This window comes from Sceloporus occidentalis, unplaced genomic scaffold (assembly GCF_023333645.1).
Source record: "Sceloporus occidentalis isolate IW3139 unplaced genomic scaffold, rSceOcc1.0.p SCAF_1, whole genome shotgun sequence".
Taxonomy (NCBI): domain Eukaryota; kingdom Metazoa; phylum Chordata; class Lepidosauria; order Squamata; family Phrynosomatidae; genus Sceloporus; species Sceloporus occidentalis.
In genome coordinates, this window is record NW_028316981.1 from 317,046,327 (window position 1) to 317,068,051 (window position 21,725).

General features: G+C 44.4%; 1 protein-coding gene across 1 annotated transcript; it reads right to left on the reverse strand.

Moving 5' to 3' along the window:
- Positions 1 to 1,432: 1,432 nt before the first annotated feature.
- Positions 1,433 to 18,760, reverse strand: LOC149324268 (uncharacterized). Its single transcript, XM_089498049.1, has 5 exons — positions 18,716 to 18,760; positions 17,475 to 17,550; positions 4,972 to 5,075; positions 4,058 to 4,178; positions 1,433 to 2,838 (listed from the first exon to the last, which is right to left on the reverse strand). The coding sequence occupies exons 3-5, from the start codon at positions 5,056 to 5,058 to the stop codon at positions 2,309 to 2,311; spliced, it is 738 nt and encodes a 245-aa protein (XP_089354175.1). The 5' UTR covers positions 5,059 to 5,075; positions 17,475 to 17,550; positions 18,716 to 18,760; the 3' UTR covers positions 1,433 to 2,308.
- Positions 18,761 to 21,725: the final 2,965 nt, after the last annotated feature.

A 21,725-nucleotide genomic window follows, 5' to 3' on the forward strand; every position in this document is an offset into this window, starting at 1 on the left:
TAATTCAATGTGCACTCACTCCGCTTTGACCCAATAATTTCGACAATTTCGTTCTTCACGTGTGATAGCTCATCATGTGAATTGCCTTGGATTTGAAGTGACTCTGCTTCCCCTTCGCTACGGAAGGGCTTCGGATTAGAGTTCCAGTTTCACGTGTGATAAGGGCCACTGACTGGTTAAAATGCAAAAGGGAAGTGGGGGGGGGGGGGGCAGGCATACGCTCTTCTTTCCCTTTGGCCTTGGCTAGCTAGCTCAAGCCATCTATCCAGGGCAAAAGAGGAGGGAAGGGGGCAGGCTCTTCCTCGGTTTTCCCTTGCATTGGATACTGCCATGCTCTGGCGACTCCTGGGGTCTCCTCTTCCTCCTCCACTTTTATAATAATAATTAATAATTTGTTTTATTTATATACCGCTATTCCAAAGATCATAGCGGTGAACAGCAAGCAAGCTAATTAGCAAGTAAGCTAATTTGCCCCCAACAGTCTGGGTACTCATTTTAGCTCCCTCCTCGGAAGGATGCAAGCCTGAGTCGAGCTTGGGCCCTTTTGCTGGTCTTGAACTCACAACCTTGTGGTTTTGAGTGAATGGCTGCAGTACAGGCATTTAACCACTCCGCCACCAGGGCTCCTCTCCCTCCCTCCCTTTGTCAGCAGAAGCCTGGAGGAGGAGGAGGAGAGCTGCATGGCAATTGCTTGGCTTGGGCGTCTTCCCAGGTAGCCTTCCTTCCTCAGGTGGAAATCCTGTGGAGCTTGCCTGCCCTCCTGCCCTCTTCCTCAGGGAATCCATTCAGACAATGCTGTTTCTTCCATAGAGGGGTCTTCCTCTTTCTCTTTCACTTTCCCAAACCACTCCCCAGCCTCACCTTCCTTCCTACTATGTTTCATGTTCTTTGGATAATAATAATAATCATCATTTGTTCATTTATTTAACCGCTTTTCCTACGATCAAAGCGGTGTACAGAGATCGTTAAAACCAGACAATAAAAACAGTAGGAAAACCACATCTTAGAAATACATAGTTAAAATGAATTAAATACAACAGAAATTTTAAAAACATCCAATAATACTATAAAATCAAAAGTCATAAAAACTATACTTGAAAATCAATAGGGGAATATATTCTTAAATGGAATTAGGAGGGAAGGCTTGAAGGAAGAGATGAGTTTTAAAAGCCTTCTTAAAGGCTTCCACCGTTCCACTAAGGCGGATCCCTTCAGGGAAGGCATTCCATAGAGAGGGCGCCACGGCCGTAAAGGCCCTTTGTTGAGTGGACGCCAATCTCACCTTAGGGTGATTGAGTGACAGTTTTCCAGTAATCCTGAGTGTGCGGGGAGGATTATGTAGGGAGAGGCGTTCCCTCAAGTAACCCGGGCCCAAGCCATTTAGGGCTTTAAAGGTAATAACCAACACTAGGCAGCTACGCAAACAGAATGCTTCAAAGAAATCAAAGGTTTATTGGATGGAGATAAAAGTGCAAGTTGCCTTAAAATCATACGCTAGCAGTAAGTTCAAGATCATGACATATTGATGGTAGTGATAGACCTTGAGGTTTTCGTCTTTTTGATAAGTGTATTGTATCTTTGCTTGCAGTTTTACCTGTTGAGTACCCAGCTGTTCCCTTGCTTTCTACTTGTAGAAGGTACATTTTTTGCTCTTCACTGGATAACCATTCCCCTTCTATTTTGGGAATATCAAAATTTTTTCCAGGGCATCATATTTTCCCCTATTAACACATTAATCACAAATCTTTAGCACCTTGTCAAGCTTTGATTGTATCATCCGATCTGAAACATGTGGGAAATTTAATTCGTTTTCCCTTAATTTAGAAATTTCCTTAGAGATTTCTGGTACTCGCTCCTTTCTATCTTTAATTTATTCTCCAAGCAATTGGTATCTCCCAATAATTTGTGTTTTCAGCAGTATTCTGCTTTTATTTACTAGAGAAAATTCTTCTAATGGCACATTACTTCCTGTTTAATGTGACTTCTGAAACTGAACAAGATGTTTGGTCCAAGTATGTTTGTTCTTTTGTATGGTTTTGCAACATTGCTTTACACTATTAAAGAAATACAAAAAAACTAGGTTTAAACATGTTCTAAATCATGTTTATAAAACTCAAAATAGGAGTTCTATAAATGTATAAATTGTAAAATTATGAATAATAGAGTATAACTGCATATATGGTATCATGATATAGCCAGTTATACAATATATACTATGGTACATAATATACCTCGTATGCACTAATACCGTAATACAAATTTTTGATTTGGGGTGACCTTTTTAAAAAAATTTAGTGGATTTAACACTTTATTTGTTTTTAAGCAAAAGTGGTTGATTTATGATACAAGAAGCAATTTTTTGTTTAAAAAGTTCAACTTTCATATGCCTTGTGTGGGATCCCTCATGTTGCACAAGCTCTGACTCCCGAGCAAAACATTTCCCACACTGCTGGCATCTGTATGGTTTCTCCCCTGTGTGGACTCTCTGATGAAACATCAGGTCTGATTCCCAAGCAAACCATCTTTTACACTGCTGGCATTTGAATGGTTTCTCTCCTGTGTGGATTCTCTGATGCACCACAAGGTCTGACTGAGTACAGCATTTTCCACACTGCTGGCATCTGTATAGTTTCTCTCCTGTGTGGACTCTCTGATGCACCACAAGCTCTGACTTGAGAGCAAAGCATTTTCCACACTGCTGGCATTTATATGGCTTCTCTTCTGTGTGGACTCTCTGATGTTGCACAAGGTCTGACCTCTGAGGAAAGTATTTTCCACACTGCTGGCATTTGAATGGTTTCTTCCCAGTCTCCAGTCTCTCATGAGTCTCAAGTTCTTCTATAAAAAAGGGCAAAGACAGACAAGACACATCTCAACATTAAAAGAAGAGAGGCCTCTGGAGTCTGCAATGGAGCTAAGCTAAATGAACTAGGGAAAGAAACATAAGCGATAAAGGAATTTCGGTGTCCTTTTCCCACCTTCATAGATATTCTGCCCAAACAGAGCTAGACTTGCTTTGCTCCTTCCCTTCCCTTCTCCCCACCTTCCATTTCTCCCTCCTTTCTCCAATCGCGGAGCCGCCTCCAGGGCCTCGCTGGGGGTGGGGAATCCTGGGGGCGGGGCCAAACCAGGGTGGGCTGTGTGGACCCGCCCCAAATCGGGAAAGTCCTGCCCGCAGGCAGGATATGGCAAGCCTAATCACATTCCATTTCTCCCTCCTCTCATGCCCATACACACTGCTTGAGCCTTTCCCCTTCAGCATCTCCTCCATGCCATTCTATTTTTCACATTCTCTCTCTCTCTCTCTCTCTCACACACACACACACACACACAGGGAGAGAGAGAGAGACAGACAGACACAGAGTATGGTGCAGGAAAGAGACACTTTCAGTCCCATTTGGTGAGAAATGTATGATAATACATATATAAATCAATCCATAGGAAGGCTGAGGAAGGGGGCTGGGAATTGGACTCCGATTTTGGTGAGGATAAGGCTCCAAAGAGGAGATCTGAAACACTCTAAAGACATCTCCAAGACAAGGATGGGCAGCTGTTGGGGATTAATCATCTACGTTGGGCTCACAGGAGATCTTAGAGGTAGCCCCCCCAGGTACTACCTGGGGAAAAAGTGAAATAATGTTTTGGTCCTCAATTCCCCTCAACATCCATTAGGTTAAAAGGAGGCAATTTTGTCACTATTGTGTCCTGGGATGCCTTTTCCCCCAAGAGGATATTGGAAGCCTGTCCAGAGCATAGAAACTCTGAAACAAGGACCAAAAACCCTGTAAACTTGCTAAGGGATGTACTGAGGAGTACTTGAAGCCAAAAATATTAACTGTCCTGATTCCTTCCTAAGAAATCCTATGCTTGATAGTTTAGCAAGGGGTATTTACAGTCCTCAATTAGAGGGCTCTAGTGGATCACTAAACTACAAATTCCAAGATTTCACAGCATGTTGCTATAACAATTAAAGTGGAAACTTATTGCCATGCAATGTAGCATGCAAGACCCCCCCCCCCCAATTCTGTAGGAATGGTAATGGGTCCAAGGTACTTACCCACAGAGGACACATTTTCATAGGTTTCCATCATCATCTCATTGTACAAAAATTTCTGCTTCGGACTCAAGAGGGGCCATTCCTCCTCTGTGAAGAACACTGCCACATCTCGAAAGGTGATCTGCAATAGAAAATAGCCCTCATCCAGAGAGTGACTGAGCAAAAGGGGAGGAAAGTACATGGTAGATTCTAAATACCAATAGAGTGGGAGATCCTGGAATATTCTCCCCTCTCTTTTCCTAAGCTATGGGGATCTTCAAGAATGGGTTATGAGGGAAATGACCAAAGCTACAATCTTGGTTCCTGATCATCTAGGTTTCTCGTGTGATGCGAGACTTTGTTTAGCACATGTAAATTCTTCCCTGTAGTTCTTCCCAATCTGCTTTACTAAACTGATATAAGCCTAGGGCAGCCTCACCCATTCAGCAGATTTTTATGATTTATTGATTTGATTTCCAGACTGTCTGTCAAGTTCTTTTAGCTCATAAGGCAGAGAACACCACAAGACCTTCTTACCATCCTTGACAATAAAAATAGGAATGCCACAAATTGAATCTTTAGGAATGACTTCATTTCAGGGTGGCTCCAAACCAACTGCCTGAGCCAGGTGCCTCCTTCCACCAAAATGGTGGGCAAAACCTGTCTCAATGCCATGGGTTTAATGCTCAGGAAGGAACAGAGCAAGTCCTCCTGAGGGACACTCTGAGGGTCACCATTTGCTGGAATCCCAGTCCCTCCCACCATCACTGGCCCTGATTGGCTGAGAAGGGAAGCAAGGACAAGGTGGCAGGAACCATGGATCAACTGAATCACTGAAAGAAAGAGGGTTGGAAATAACTGATTCCCCCCCATTGCATCCCAGTCTGTCATATTCCCAAAGACTCCACCACAAAGAAAGAGGGCTGAACATTAACCTGTCCCAAGGTCTTCTTTCCTCCAGTTTCTTCCATGAAGGAGGAACTGAAGGTAGTTTCTCCTCTCTTCCTTCCTTTGGAGACCATCTTGGTTTTAGGCACACCTGGAGAAAGTACAAATGGAGGTGTTTTACTTTTTTTTTAACTTTCAAATTTTATTGATGTTAAAAATATAGTACAAACAAAAACAAGAAAAATAAAACATTGATTCTCAATACATTGTTATGACCTCCATTCAGTATGTTATACTATACACCTTCAAAAAAGGTTTTTAGTATCCTTTTCACTTGTCTAATGATAAAATTTTCCTTGTTTTCTGAATAAAGATTTTAATAACGGTCTGAATTTTGTCTTTAGCTTCTTCTTCGTGGCCTTTCTTCTCTTAATGTTATGTGATCTTCTTTTGGTATTCTTCTCCAGTTATGAATATCTATTGTTTGTTGATTGTCTTTTCAAATAAATTCTTTAAGGTAAATAAATTAAAATAATCCTTATCACAGAAAACGGAGGCGATTTACACATTTATGCAGTCTTCTATGGAACACCAAAATTACAACTGAATGTCTCTCAGAGCAAATCAAACCCAAACTTTCCCCAGATGACCAAAAAAAATCAATTGAGTGTATTGGACCCCAGAGACTGGGAGATGGAGCAATGGGTGCAAACGCCAGGAAAAGAGATCCCCTCTCAACATTTTACTCCTTTTCCCTTCGTTCCATTTAATTCCAGGCCTCTTTGCTTACATTTTCCAGAGAGGGAGCAGAGTTTTTTTAATTCTTAATTCTGTTTTAATGTCTACTTTTGTGTGTTTTAATTCTATTTTTTATTATTTAATTCTATTTTAATTTCTTATTATTGCTGATTTTTTGTTTTTGTATATTATTTTTATTATAGTTTTTTCACAAATATACGCAACATAGGCACAAGCAACAAAGCCATGACATAGCACTTCCATATACAGATGACCTCTTAAACATTTATACTAAAAAAACATACAACGTCGAAACATCACACAGGACTTCCAGCCACCTAAGTCTTTTCTCTTTTTTTCTTTAGTTTTCATAATTATTGTTTTATCTAAATAATTATTTTGCTGTTGATTTTACACTTTTAGTCCAATCCAATTATTATTTTATTGAAATGCACTTGCTTAACCTACTTTACTTACTTCTTTTAAGTAAACTCCTTGTGTATTCTTTAAAAAATACTCATTCCCCTCCAATAACATTTTTTCTTATATTGCACTGTCCAAAAGTTGTATTCATTTCTTAATTTTTATCTCTTTCCATCTTTGTTCCAAGTAATCGTAGAATAAATCCCATTCCTTTTTTCCTTTATCTTCGTATTTGTCCTTCATCCAACTTGTCATAATGTCCATTTCTGCCATTTCGTATGACTTGAGCAGCCATTTGTCCACATTTGGTGTTTTGTTTGTTTTCCAATATTTTGCATAGCTAATTCTAGTACATGCTAACAAATAAAATAACATTTTTCCATATTTCTTCTCTATTGTTTGTTCTACAATACCCAACAAACATGTTTCTGGACAAAAGGATATCTCTATATTTAGTTCTATTACTATTACCTTCTAAATTTCTAACCAATATTTTTTTGCTATCTGACATGTCCACCACATGTGGTAATATGAACCTATATTGTCTGTACATTTCCAACAATGTGGTTTTGGGTTTTTATAGAGTAAAGAAATTTTTTTGGGTGACAAATGCCATCTGCGAACCTTTTTCTATATGTTCTCTTTTAATTCTTGACAGACCATATGTTTCTTTCTACTTCCCCATATCTTTTCCCACTTATGGTATTCTATATTATGCCCTATGTTTTTGTGCCCATCTTACCATACTATGTTTATTTCTTCTTCAGGGTCCCATTTCAGCAACATTTTGTAACATTTAGCAATCATCTTATCTTTTCCTTTGTTTAATATTTCTTCCCATTCTGATTTATCACTTTGTATTCCTACTAAAGTTTTGTCAATTCCAAACCTTTCTCTTAATTGCCTGTAAAGATACCAGTCTCAATCTATTCTTGATTCTTTTAATTCTTCCTGATATTTTATCACCATTTCCCCTTGTATTGTTTTCAATATATTAGAATATCTTAACCATTAAGATTTTGAAATGCTTTCTCTTGCAAACCGTGCTCCATGTGAGGAAAACCATTGTGGTATTTTAATAAAATATTTCCCCCATACTCTCAATAAAGCCTTTCTTACTAAATGATTTACACTTTCTTTATGGATTTTCTCTTTACTGTAAGATAACTATGCCTCCCGAATCTCAGCTGATCTCCTTCTAAACATAACAATGTCTCATCCTCTAACTTAATCCATTCTGTAATCCAAACTAGGCAGCAAGCAAAATAATATAACTTTAAGTTTGGTAGTCCCATCCCCCCCCCCCTTTTCCCCATCACATATTTTTAATTTTATTTTAGCTCCTTTCTTTTTCCAAATAAAATTTGCTATTTCTTTTTGCCACATATTCAAAAGCTTATCCTTATGTATGGTAATGTGCTGAACAAGAACAAAAATTTTGGGAGTACCATCATTTGTATTATTGATATTTTTCCAAGTATTGAGAGTTGCACCTTTTCCCATTGTTCTAGAACCTTTTTTATTTCTCTCCATACTTTTCCATAGTTATTATCGTACAAATCTGAATTTTTGTTTGTCAAAATTACACCTAGGTACTTAACCCCTTTCTCCACTTTATATCCATTCATTTCCTCTAAACCTTGTTCCTCTTTCCTAAACATATTTTTGTTATTATTTTTGTTTTCTCTCTGTTTACTTTAAGATCTGAGATATCTTCAAATTCTTTCAACACTTCTATCAATGATTTCGTACTTTGTTGTGGATTCTCTAATGTAGAAACCATGTCATTGGCAAGCATTCTCATTTTAAATTCAAATTTTTAAATTTTTATTCCTTTGATGTTTTCCTCTTGTCTAGTTCTACTATTCAAAATTTCTGGGGCTAGAATAAATAAAAGGGGGGACAATGGGCAACCCTGACGAGTTCCTTTAGTTAATTTTATTTCCTTTGTTTTTTCCTGATTTACAATTATCTTAGCTTTTTGATCATTATATATAGCTTTGATCCAGCTTAAATATTGGGGTCCTATCTCTAACTTTTCTAACACTGTAAATAACATATCCCAACTTAAATTATTGAATGCCTTCTGCAGGTCAACAAAGACGAGTGCCAGATTTTTCTTGTTGTGTTGCTGCCTTTTTTGGAGGAGGAGAAGTCTTCTTTGCTTCCAGCCCCAAAGGCTGCCTCCCTACAGAAGACCCTCCAGCCCCCCATCATTGACTCCAAAATGGGGTCTCTTCCCCCTCAATCATTATCACATAGGAAACAAACTGGGGAGTCCCCCATCAAGGCACGCACATTCCCTTTTCTGCCAAGGAAATCCAGAAGGAACCCTTCTCATTAAGCAGCCAACGGTCAAACCCACCAGCCTTCTAGAACCCTATTCAGACCCCAGGCCAACTGCCAGGCTCTCCCAGAATTCCACACTCCCCACCTCCCAGCAGATCCCTCTAGAGACCGGGAGATGGAGCAATGGCTCCAAACCCCAGGAAAAGAGAATAATAATAATAATAATAATAATAATTATTATTATTATCTTTATCATCAATAAAATAGATAAAGTAAACTTGCCCATGGTGTACAATCTAGGAAATAATAGCATAATACATATAAATAGTACATAACAATATGTAATAACAACAAAATATTTTGCCCCACCTTCCTTTATTATGTTTCCTATGTCACTTCCAGGTCCCTTGGCTTCCACTTTCCAGAGGGAGAGCTGTGTTGGTTTAATACTATTTTAATTTCTACTTTTGTTATGTTTTAATTCTATTTTTCAATATTTGTTATATGCTTTGTGTCCCTATGTGTAGGGAGCTGGCATATTAATAATAATAATAACAACTCAAAGACTAACAGAGATCGCAAACAAACTGCATAAATAATCCAGTTTAGGACTGCTTTAACTGTCTTGGCTCAGTGCTAGGGAATTCTAGGAACTTGTCCGGGAAAGCAGCCAAAGGGCTGATAAGGCAGCTAGTTCTCAACAAACAAACCCCCTCCCAGCACAGCAAAGTCAGTGTAAGCTACACAGTCCTGGAGATTCACAGTAGTTCTAGCAAAAGGGATTACCAAGAGAATTGTCAGACGGTCCGAGGTTCAGGGCAACAGATAGGCAGGTCGATAAAGCAGTCCAAGGTCAAGGTTTCCGGGTAGTCAAGACAAGAAGCCAAGGAGCCAGAGACAGAGTCTTTCCTCTAAAAGAGTCAGATATCCACTGGCAAAGAACCACACATGCTCCAGGTGCTTAAGAAGGCAAGGAGCCGGCCTTAAGCTGTGTCTGATTACGAAGACGCTTCTGATAAAGCCTCCGAGATCTTCGAAGGCCCTCTCTTTCTGCTCAACGCTCATTGAAGGTAGGCACACTGCCCAGATCCTCCTCCGTGTCCACAGCCTCGGCACCAGGCAAACTTGACTGCTGAATCTCTGGAGGGACCATAGACTCTGCTCCAGCAGAACTAGGGCCAGCCTCTGGCTCCTCCATTACAGGTTCAAGCCCCAGGGGCTCTGGCTCCTCCATTACAGGTTCAGGTCCCAGGGGCTCTAGCTCATCCTCTGAGTCCTCCAAGCCGTCCTCCAGGCTGGGCATGACAGAACTGTTGTTTTGTGAGACATTTAGCCTTCTCTGTCAGAGAGCTCTGGTGTTACAATAAACTACAATTCCCAGGATTTTTTTAGCACTGAAAGAATGCTAAAGGGCATTTAAAGAGATCTCAAAGTGGGTTATTTCTGCTGTGAGATTTGGACCTCAGTTAGTCTGTGAGCTTCTACAAGGCTTTGTGGTTTTGAAGGGAAGAGACTTATCATCATCATTTCTGCCGTGTGTTTTGAACCAGAGTTCACTGGGACTTAACGCCCAGAAAATGGGGCCAAGATTGCAGTCCTAGCCTTTGTCATTCCCAAAGAAGTCAATGGGAGGAGGGCTGGGTAGGATGCATGTCTCTCATTGATTTCAGTGGGTCTCTTTTTTCTTTTTTATTCTAATAATCTACATAAAATTATATTGTACAATCACAGAGCAATAACAACATCAATAAACCCAATAACAACAATAGCAAGTGCAATATTGAAATGTCTATAGATCAGTATTCTTACATTTCCTCCTGGTTTGTTGTTAACTTTGATATGTGAACCTTTAAAATTGTGTTTAGGGAAGTACATATTGTGCTATTTCTAGATGAGATGACATTCAAGTATTAAAAAAAAAACAAATTATTAGAGGTGGAATTGACTGGATAGAAATCAAATGGGGGTAAATGCTTATAATGGAGTCACAAAAATGTAATAATAACAATGTATTATGCTTTCATAGAATCATACGTGCCGGAAGAAGCCTCCTAATGGGGCTCAAGCACACGCGTTTTCCCCTTACATGGGGGGGGGGGGGGGTCCGAAATGGATCCCCTGTGTAAGTATTCACAGCAAACTAACAATCATTTTTTTTTCTCCATTGGTCGTTTTGAAAGTTAGGCCCTTTACAGACTGATCTGAAAGGCTGGCCTGGAGGTGGGGTCAAGGTGTCTCATCTAGATGTAACATGCCTTGACTCCGCCGCAGGACGCCATGATGCCAGGCACCCCTCCACATGGCACCCCTCCACATGGCACCCTTTTGAGAGTGCAAACAGAGCCGCTTTTTGCAGCTCATTTCTGTGCCCTCGAAAGGCCAGATCGGGGTTGCGGCGTGACGTCGCCGTAGCTCAGATCTGTAGAGCCCCGTAATCACTAATCTTCTTCAAATTAATCTAATGAACTGTTTTTCAATGACTGTGTTAGTTTATTTAATTCAATTAGATTCTATAATCTTATCATCCATTCCTCTTTTTCCAGGATAGATTTTGACTTCCAGTTCTACGCAAACATGATTATAGCTAAGGTTGTCATATAAAACAAGCCTTCCCATATTTATTGCCTAAATTTCCTTCAAACATCCGTGATGATCTCCTGTGGCCCAAGCAGCAAAACAGTAGTCTTGGCTCTTAGTCACAGCAGATCCTTAAGTTCTCTCTGAGTCTCCTTGTCTATGTTCCTACTCCCAGCGGAGTCGAATGTGACCACTGGAAATCCTCCAGGCATGGTGCCACCACCCAGTGAATTCGTAATGGATTTCCCTTGACATACACTGGGACCATGCCACGTGTGGCATGCAACGCCATTTCGCCAGGCATGGGGCGAGGGAGAAGGCAGAAGAGGCATGCGCGTGCCCATTTCGCCTCCTCCCTGCCATTTTCGGGCCTCCCAATGGCGCTCAGGAGAAGGAGACAGAGTTGCGCACATCTGGCTCCTCCACCCAGCCCTCTTCCCTCCCGGCCTCCCTTTCCTCCGCACGAATGGGCCTCTCGGAGCCCATTCGGATGGAGGAAAGGACCAAGGAGGAGAGGACTGGGACGTGTGCCCAGTTCTCTTCCCCTCAGCAACCCTTTCCTTCACGCGAACGGGACCCTTGGAACCAATTCGGGCGGAGGAAAGGACCGAGGAAGAGAGGCCTGGGATGCTGCTCTTCTCTGGCTTTGCCAGACCTGGGGTGTCCTTTGAATGACACCTCAGCTCTGGCAAAGCCCCGAGGAGCGGAGCTGGGGCCGCAGCCCTCCTCCCCCCCCCGCAGGGCTTAGCCAGACTTCAGGTGTCCTTCGGAGGACACCTCAGGTCTGGCGAAGCCCCTCAGAGAGGAGCAGGGGCCACGGGCCTCCTCCTCCCTGCAGGGCTTTGCCAGACCTGAGGTGTCCTCCGAAGGGGCTGCAGGTCCATTGCTCCTGCCCCCCATGGACACTTACTGGTCCCCAGCTGTCTCTGAGAGGCCAAGGGAAGGGCAGGAGACAGAGACAGCTGGTGGCTGGGAAACAGTGCGGGGGAAGGTCACCTCCAAGAAGCCCCGCACTGGAGGGTGGAAGTCCCGCCTCCGGCACCCAGCCCTATCCCAAGGGAGGAAGTGCCGCCCCAGTACGGCTAACCAAAAAAATTCGCCACCACTGCAATGGGACCTGTTAAGGACCTATAGTTCTCCTTCTATGCTAATCTATGCAAGCATCCACTGAGCTAGGGCGCCTGTAAAGGAATGTAACACTGACCATATATGTGTGTGTGTGTGTGTGTGTATAAAAATGCAAAATCTAAAGGGCTTTGCAGGTATAATAGGTATAATTATAAAACATTCATTTCATGCAAGTTAACATAAAAATACTAAGTAAGGCCTCAATGTTCTGATCTGATACCTTCCTACTTCAGAAGCCACTAACTGCCGAAGACTCTCACTCTTCCTCTCAACTGCTACTCTCCCACAGTCTCGAGGCCTTTTTATAACCCTCCCATAGAAGCTTCCGGAAGAAACTCTTGCTCCTGCTCACTGATTTGCCAAGTGAGCCTTCTGTCAGCATGATGTCATTACTCTTTTGCATGTGCCTCCCTCCCACCTTACTCTTATTACCTGGCAGAAGTCTTCAAATGATTGGAGGGCCAGTCATTACAATCCCTAATAAATAATATTCCAGTTTTAGTTTCAATTTTGCTTTCAGTATATTGCTCATTATGGAGCTAACTGATTTCCAATAAACTCTAACAAATGTACATGTCCACCAACAGTGGAAAAATGACCTCTCCACATTTCCAACTTTTATTCTCGGTTTTACTATATATCTTCCCCCAGTTTATCAGGCAAGAGATGCCGCCTAAAAATGTACCAAAATTCTGTTATTTATTTATTTATTTATTATTTAGGTATTTATATCCCGCCCTTCAGCCCTAATGGCTATCAGGGCAGCTTACATTTATTATTATTTTTAACCAGACAGTTCCCTGCCCTCAGGCTTACAATCTAAAAGACACGACACAAAAGGAGAAGGGAATGGTGAGGGGGGAGGGGATCAGGTCCAGCATTCTTCTCTCCCTCTGAGGCCTGGACCAAGGCAGATGGACCGGAGGGAGGGCTCTGCTTCTTCCAGGCAGATTTTGGGATCGAGTATAGTTTAATCCTTTCTTCTACATTCAGTGGGACTTGAGGGTCCATGGATTTTGGTATCCACGGGGGTCCCGCACCCAAACCCAAGCGGATCTCAATCGACCACTGTAGTTTGCAGTCAATGAACGCAGGGGAGGGAGAGGAGTGTAGTGGATTCTCCTTCCTTGGAGGTCTTTAAGCAGAGGCTGGATGGCCATCTGTTGGGGATGCTTTGATTTGGATTTTCTGCATGGCAGGGGGTTGGACTGGATGGCCCTAGGGGTCTCTTCCAACTCTATGATTCTATGATTCTAAGTAACTTGGACCCAAGCCATGTAGGGCTTTATAGGTAGTGACCAACACCTTGTATTGCGCTTGGAAGCGAATGGGCAGCCAGTGAAGATCTTTCAAGATAGGTGTTATATGGTCAAACCTGGACGCACCAGTGACCAATCTGGCTGCCATATTTTGTACTAATTGAAGCTTCCGGACTTGATACAAGGGTAGCCCCATGTAGAGTGCATTACAGAAATCTAATCAAGAGGTTACCAGAGCATGTAACACAGTTTCAAGGTCCCTTTGGCCCAGAAAGGGCCGCAGTTGGCGTATCAACCGAAGTTGATAGCAAGCACTTCTGACCGTCGCATCTACTTGAGATGTCAACTGCAGACACGAGTCCAGAAGTACTCCTAAACTGCAAACTTCGTCCTTCAGGGGAAGTGTGACCCCGTTCAGGACAGGTGGATAAATTTCCTTTTTAAGGCCTGGAGGACCTATCACCAGTACTTCAGTTTTCTCTGGATTCAGGCTGAGTTTGTTTTCCCTCATCCAGCCCATTACCGACTCCAGGCAAGCATTCAGAGGAGAGACGTCATCCTTAGTCACTGCATCAGTCGGGGACACAGAGAAGCATATTTGGGTGTCATCAGCGTACTGATAACACCGTGCCCTGTGTCTCCGTGTCTCTACCCGCAGAGACTCTTGTTGGAGGAATGGAAAGAGGAGGTCATCCACAACCAAACCATGTGGTAAAGGCTCAAAACAAGGGGAAGCAACAGCAGGGAGCGGATCAAGCCCAAGCCCATCACATGGGAGGCAGAGGTTGTCAATTCCTTTCCCCGCCAATGCTGTTCTAGATTGGGATTTGGCAGGAGGGTACCCTGTGCTGAACGTTGTCTCCCATTTGACCTGCAAAAGCTGCACGGAATTTGGCCCTCCAGAGGGGACTAAGCGACAGAGGAAGGCGAGATTATTTTAAAGGATGTCACATTGAAGATGAAGCAAACTTGTTTTCTGCTGCTCCAGAGAGCAGGACCCAGAGCAATGGATGCAAGCTCCAGGAAAAGGGACTCCAAGTAAACATTAGGAAGAACTTCCTGACAATAAGAGTTGTTTGACAGTGGAACACACTTCCTCGGAGTATAGTGGAATCTCCCCTTTTGGAGGTGTTTAAACAGAGGCTGGATGGATATCTGTCAGGGTGCTTTGACTGTGAGTTCCTGCATTGCAAAATAAAGGGGTTGGACTGGATGGCCTTTTTTGGGGTCTCCTCCAACTCTATGACTTTATACATCTATGTGTCACTATCTCAGCCACTCGTAAAAAAAACCTCGGCTTTTGGAATATTTTGGACACAACCCATATTGAGATTCTTTATGATAGACAGTTAGCAGTGCCAAACAACACTCACATCTTAACCAGTGTTGCCAATTTTGCAACTTTCACACGAAAACGGCGACTTTTCAGAGCTTTTTGTGTGATTTTCGTGCCTGGCTCTATTTCAGTGCATTTTCGGCAACTCTGGCCCATTTCAGCTCCAGCCTGAGATGGCTGCAGAGCAACCAACCCTTTGGAGTGTAAGAGTTTTCAGCCAATCAGAGAGAGGGCTGGAGAAAAATCTCTCTCTCTCTCTCCAATGACTCCCTCTGAGAGCGAGGACGGAGCAAGAGCAAACCAACCAACCAACTGTTTGGAGGAATCACACTAACAGTTTTCAGCCAATCAGAGAGAGGACAGTGATTGCCCCCCCCCCCCCCTTTCAGGAATTCCAGGCTCCAGGGCAAAGCAAAGTGGCTGCTGGAGAGAGGCAGGCAGCCAGGCACAAAGTGTTGCCCAGGAGGAGTGAGGGATCTTGGCTGGCTTCCCAATTGCCTTGGATTTCCAAGTAAGAAATAAGTTTTAAGGCACACAAAGGCAATAGTTGATAATGGTATCATGGCTTGATGTTGTGGACTTCTGTGTGTGCCTTAGAGTGACATTTGAATTTCTGAATTCCTGAGCTTGGGCAGAGTGCCCCAAGCCTACCTCTCAGGGTCGTTGTTGTACTGTGAGGTGGACCATTTGGGTTGACGGGAGAAGAATCTAGTGGAGGGGAAAAGTAGAAGAATAGAGGAGATGTGAGGAGAAAAAGAGGTGGAAAGGTGCTTCTGAGCATGGGCAGAGCACCTGGGTAGAAAAATAGATGTTTATGCCCATCTTCCCTCCCTTCCATGGGCTGCCCTACTAGTTGTGTGATGTGAATGTGATGTCCCTGAGAATGTGTGTGTGTGTGTGTGTGTGTGTGTGTGTGTGTTAGTGATTAAATATGCCTCTGAGCATGGGCAGAGCATCTGGTAAGTTGGCATCCCTGCCCTGTCTTCCAATAATTTTGTTTTGTGGCTCTCTTTTTTGTTCTCTTTTCCATTGCCATCCATACTGCAGAAATAATCCAGTTTGGCACTGCTTCTAACTGCAAGGCTCCCTGCAATGATGGGATTCTGGCCACAGCAAACCACCAAGCCCAGAATTTCATGCATGGAGCCCTGGCTGGTAAAAGCAGTGTCTCAACATGTCACAACAAACTACAATTCCCAGGATTCCCTGGTTTGACAAGGGAATTGCCTCCACACTTCCAGATCACAGCCCCAGAGAATGAGTCTACAGCATATCAGTGTTGCCAATTTAAGTCTCCTTCTTCACCTGCATTTGGATTTAATAATGATAATAATAATGGTGATGATGATAGAGAGATCTTGTAGCACCTTTGAGTCTCACTGAAAGAAAAGTTGGCAGCATGAGCTTTTCTAGACTTAAGCGTATTTCCTCAGATGCATGGGAATTGTAGTTCATTGTGGCACCAGAGCGCTTTCTCACAAAACTACAATTCCCAGGGTTCCCTAGCACTGAGCCAGGGCAGTTAAAGCGGTCTCAAACTGGATTATTTCTGCAGTATGGATTGGACCTTGAGCATTTTTAATAACGAAGGTCCAAAACACTGCAAAAATAATCCAGTTTGTGACCGCTTTAACTCTCCTGGCTCAGTGCTAGGGAACCCTGGGAATTGTAGTTTGTTGTGGCACCAGAGCTCTTTTTGATAAAGAAGGCTCAACTTTTTTTAATTTATATACTGCTATTCCAAAGATCATAGCGGTGAACAGCAAGTAAGCTAATTAGCAAGTAAGCTAATTTGCCCCCAACAGTCTGGGTACTAATTTTAGCTCCCTCCTCGGAAGGATGCAAGACTGAGTCGAGCTTGGGCCCTTTTGCTGGTCTTGAACTCGTAACCTTGTGGTTTCGAGTGAATGGCTGCAGTACAGGCATTTAACCACTGCGCCACCAGGGCTCCATAGAACTACACTTCCCAGAGTTCCCTAGCACTGAGCCAGGGCAGTTAAAGCAGTCTCAAACTGGATTATTTCTGCAGTGTGTCTTGGACCCAACTCAGGCTGCATCTTCACTCCAGACTCCAGAGACAATTCCCAGGATTCCATAGCACTGAGCCAGGGCACCTAAAGTAGTCTTGAACTGGATTATTTCTGCAGTGTGTCTTGGACCTAACTCAGGCTGCATCTTCACTACAGAGACAATCCAGTTTCATACCGTTTTTACTGCCATGGCCCAGTGCTATGAAATCCTGGGAATTGGAGTTTGTTGTCACACCAGAGTTTGCTGAGAGAGACGGTTAAATGTCTCCGAAAACTAGAATTCCCAGGATTCCCTAGCACTGAGCCATGGCAATTAAAGGGTGTCAAAGTGGATTTATTTCTGCAGTGCGGTTGCAGCCTAACACTTTTCTATTTGGCACAAAGCTTCCTGAACCCCCTTCATGTCAAAATAAATATCTGAAAAGGACTGAAAGATTCTTTGTTTGGTTCAATGGTGATTTTGAGAGTTGAAATAAGTTACAGTTATTTTTATTCAGTTATGTTTACGTTTATTTGCAAAACATCCACCATTTTAACATTATGGGAATTTTCCGGGAATTGTGGCTGAATATTCCGTGTGATCTGGTGGGATTCTGTGGGTTTTGGACAAACATTTTCGGGAATTATCTTCCAGGCTTGTTGGCAACACTGATCATAACAAGACATGACTTGACATCTCTGTCCTGAACGCCACCCCTTTCCCTGAGAAGCAGACGCAGCTTCTAGGCATCTCCTTAACAGTTGAGTCAAAAGAAGGAAGGCATTCCTACCAGGTTCCAGGTCGTCCGGAGGCAATGCAAGGAAGTCACCACCAAAGACAGACGTATTCTCACAGCTGGGATTCACCTGCAGAAGAAAGAGAAGACCAAGAGGCCAATGCCTCAACCTCCCTGAAAGGTTTCAAGGCAGCATTCTCCTGAGAAGACAGCATCAAGCAGCTGGCTCTGCTCCAGGGCTGAATCCTTAAAGTATGAATTCTTAAGTAAGACGCTCCCTTGGAGACTGTGGTGGGTCTCCTTCTTTGGGGTCTTTAAGCAGGGGCTGGGGGCTTTGATTGTGAGTTCCTGCATGGCAGAAAGGGGCTGGACTGGATGCCCTTTTTGGGGTCTCTTCCAACTCTAGGGTTCCGTGAAAAGGCTGCAAAGCAAGAAGCCAGAGTCAACACATTCCTACCGACTCCGATGTCTCCCAGAATGGTGTCCATCTCCCCGACTCCTGGTGCAAAACACGCTGCAGAAACAATCCTCTGAGTGCTAGGGCATCCTGGGAATTGTAGTTCACTGTGGCCCCAGAGCTCTCTGACAGAGAAGCGCTGGAGAAGGACCCATTCTCTCTCCCTGCCAAGGAGGAGAGGCCTCTCTCTTGAAGGGGAAGGGCAAAGGTGGGGCTCCTCCATGGGCTCCCTAGCCATCCCCAAAATGGAGGGCCTTTTGGAGATTCCTCACAGACAGGAGGAGGACATGGAGGACATGTCCTGGAAAAGGAGGACCCGTGTCCTGGTGACCCCCTCCTTAGGTCTCCCAGGGCCACTGACCCCTCTTTCCTCAGGGAGAGGACCCGCCCCTTCCAAAGAGCCACGCCCACTTCAGAGGGAAGCCACGCCCCTCCTTCTAGCATTAAACCCCGCCCGCCCAAAGCTTCCCCTCCCTTCGACGTTAGTCCTGAATCCTCTCCTAATAAGAGGCCCCACCCTTCTACAAAAAGCCCCGCCCAACGCATAGACAAAACCCCTCCCTTCAGTGGCAAGCCCCTCCCACTCATGGAACAGACTCCTCCCTTCAACCCACTTTAGCAAGAAGCCCCTCCTCTCCCTAGCAACAGGCCCCGCTCTTCGGAATAAGCCCCCTCCCCCAAGACTACGTTAGCAACAGTCCCTTCTTTAAGAGGCAAGCTCCGCCCACTCTCCCTGCCGCAGAGACAGGCCCGCCCTTTCGGAGCGCTCCCTCTCCCCCCGTTCAGTCCTAGCCAGGACCCCCAGGAGGCCCCAAAGCGGCTCCTCTCCAGCCCTCACCTCTCGCGGCGGCCATTCCCTCCGTGCCCCGCATACTCCACTCCTCACGTGACCAAACGCCTTTCGGGAACAGCGATTGGCTGAAGCCGCCGCGGGACGGGCTCACGTGACATCAGGCCGCACCAGCGGCCAGCCAATCATGGCCGCCTATTTATTTCCGTCCCCATTTTTCCGGCGTGGCATCATAAGAAACGCCTGCAACCATTGGGCCATCCCTAGCTGTGACGTCGAGGAGAGCGAGGGCCGGGATTGGCCACACCGCTGAGGCGAGCCGAGTCGCCATTGGCTGCTCCCTTCTACATAGAGGCTGCCTCCTAATCTAGCTAAGGAACGGTTCTTGATCCCTCCATCGTTCTCCCAAAGAAAGCTGAGAGAGGAGGAAGATGGAGGGCCCAACAGCGCAGGAGGAAATAATCAGGCAGATGAAGCGCTGATACAATCTGGCCGACAGGAAGGAATAACTGTCAGACAAAGGTTATCTGATTACAATCATAGAGTCGTAGAGTTGGAAGAGTCCAACCCCATTCTGCCATGCAGGAACTCTCCATCAAAGCGTCCCATTGACAGATGGCCATCCACCAGGGCCAGCCTGAAGAAGCAGAGCCCTCCCTCCAGTCCATCTGCCTTGGTCCAGGTCTCAGAGGGACCTGATCCCCTTTCCCTCCACCATTCCCTTCTCCTTTTGTGTCCTGTCTTTTTAGAAGGTTCCCTGCCCTCGGGCTTCCAGTCTAAAAAGACATGACACAGAAGGAGAAGGGAGTGGTGGCGGGAAAGGGTCAGAGGTCCAGCAGTTCCTCTCTACCTCCGAGGCCTGGACCAAGGCAGATGGACTGGAGGGAGGGCTTGGCTTCATAGTGGATGGTTAATCTTCTTCCAGGGAAAATACATACTCTCAAGTAGGATAATGCATATACAGTACATAGCAAGACAGGAAATGGTTTGATAAACAGTTTAGGTTTGTAAGCCTAAACCGTCTATTATCTCCTCTGTTGTAAACCGCTCGGATTCCCAGTGATTGAACAGTATATAAATAAATCCTATTATTATTATTATTATTATCCAGCCTCTTTTTAAAGACCTCCAAGGAAGGAGACTCCACCACCCTCTGAGGAAGAAAATCTCTTTTCCTGGAGCTTGCATCCATTGCTCAGGGGCCTCTTCTCTGGAGCAGTAGAAACCAAGCTAGTTCCATCCTCTTTATGGCATCCCTTCAAGTATTTAAACAGGGTCACCTCTTAACCATCTGTCTCTTCTCCAGGCTAAACATCCCCAGCTCTTTGAGTCGTTCCTCATAGGGCTTCATGGTTTCCAGACCCTTCACCATTTTAGTTGCCCTCCTTTGGATACGCTCCAGTTTTTCAACATCCTTTTTAAATTGTGGCACCCACAACTGGACACAATATTCCAGGTGGGGCCTGAATTGCATTGGCCTTTTTAGCTGCCAATGCAATCTCACTGTTAACTCATGTTCAATTTGTGGTCTGCTTGGACTCCCAGATCCCTTTCACCCATATAGGTCTCCTTAAGCCAGGTGTCCCCCATCTTATACCTGTGCATTTCAAGTAAAGTATCTTACATTTCTCCATGTTGAAGTCCGCTTTGTTAGTTTTGGCCTAGCTTTCTAATCTCTTGAGGTCATTTTGAATCTTGGGGCATTGGCTGCTCCTCCTTCCTTCCTCTAAGGAGACTTTGTGGCAGCAATGAAAGGCAGGGAAGGCTCTGCTTTGAAAATACAGATGACTCTGTGTGTGCATGTCTATAATGTGTGTGTATTGTGTGTGTGTGTGTATATTATATATATAGTATATATTTTGTGTGTGAAGCCAATGTGGCTTCAGAGCTAATAGGAGCACTACAGACATGGTATTTGCCCTCAGACAACTGCAAGAGAAATGTAGAGAGCAGAACAAAGGACTCTATGTAACATTTGTCGACCTCACCAAAGCCTTTGACACTGTCAGTAGAAAAGGTCTGTGGCAGATCCTGGAACGACTAGGATGCCCCCCCAAATTCCTCCAAATGATCATCCTGCTACATGAAGGCCAGCAAGGTCAAGTCAGATATGGCGATGCTCTCTCGGAGCCCTTTCTAATAACTAATGGTGTAAAACAAGGTTGTGTTCTTGCTCCAACTTTATTTACTATCTTCTTCAGCATGATGCTCCAAAGGGCTACGGCAGATCTCAAAGAAGAAGACGGCATTTACATACGCTACCGTACTGATGGTAGCCTGTTTAACTTAAGCCGCCTGAGGGCCCGCACTAAGACTCTAAACTATCTAGTCTGTGAGCTGCTTTTTGCTGACGATGCTGCCCTCGTTGCCCATACAGAAGCAGCTCAGCAGTGCCTCACATCTTGTATTGCAACAGCTGCAGAGCTCTTTGGGCTGGAAGTCAGTCTGAAGAAAACGGAAGTCCTCTACCAGCCGGCACCACAGGAAGAACACTACTATCCCCACATCACTGTAGGCACATCTGTGCTTAAGTCTGTCCAGCAGTTCACCTACTTGGGAAGCATCATCTCCTCAGACGCCAAGATTGATAAAGAGATCCATCACAGACTGGCAAAGGCATATAGCGCATTCGGAAGGCTTCACAAAAGAGTCTGGAGTAACAAACACTTGAGGCGAAGCACAAAAATCAGTGTGTATAGAGCCATTGTACTGCCTATTCTCCTCTATGGGTCTGAAACATGGGGCACCTATCGCCAACACCTACGACTCCTTGAACGCTTTCATCAATGCTGTTTACGCACAATTCTAAACAGACACTGGACTGACTATGTGACGAATGTTGCTGTCCTCGGGCAAGCAGGGATCACCAGCATTGAGGCCATGCTATTGAGGACGCAGCTGCGCTGAGCAGGACACGTTTCTAGGATGAAGGACCATCGCCTCCCCAAAATAGTATTCTACGGTGAACTCGCCACGGGTCAGCGTAAGAGGGGCGCCCCAAAGAAGAGATACAAGGACTCCCTGAAACAACATCTCAGGCTCGCCCAAATCGATCACC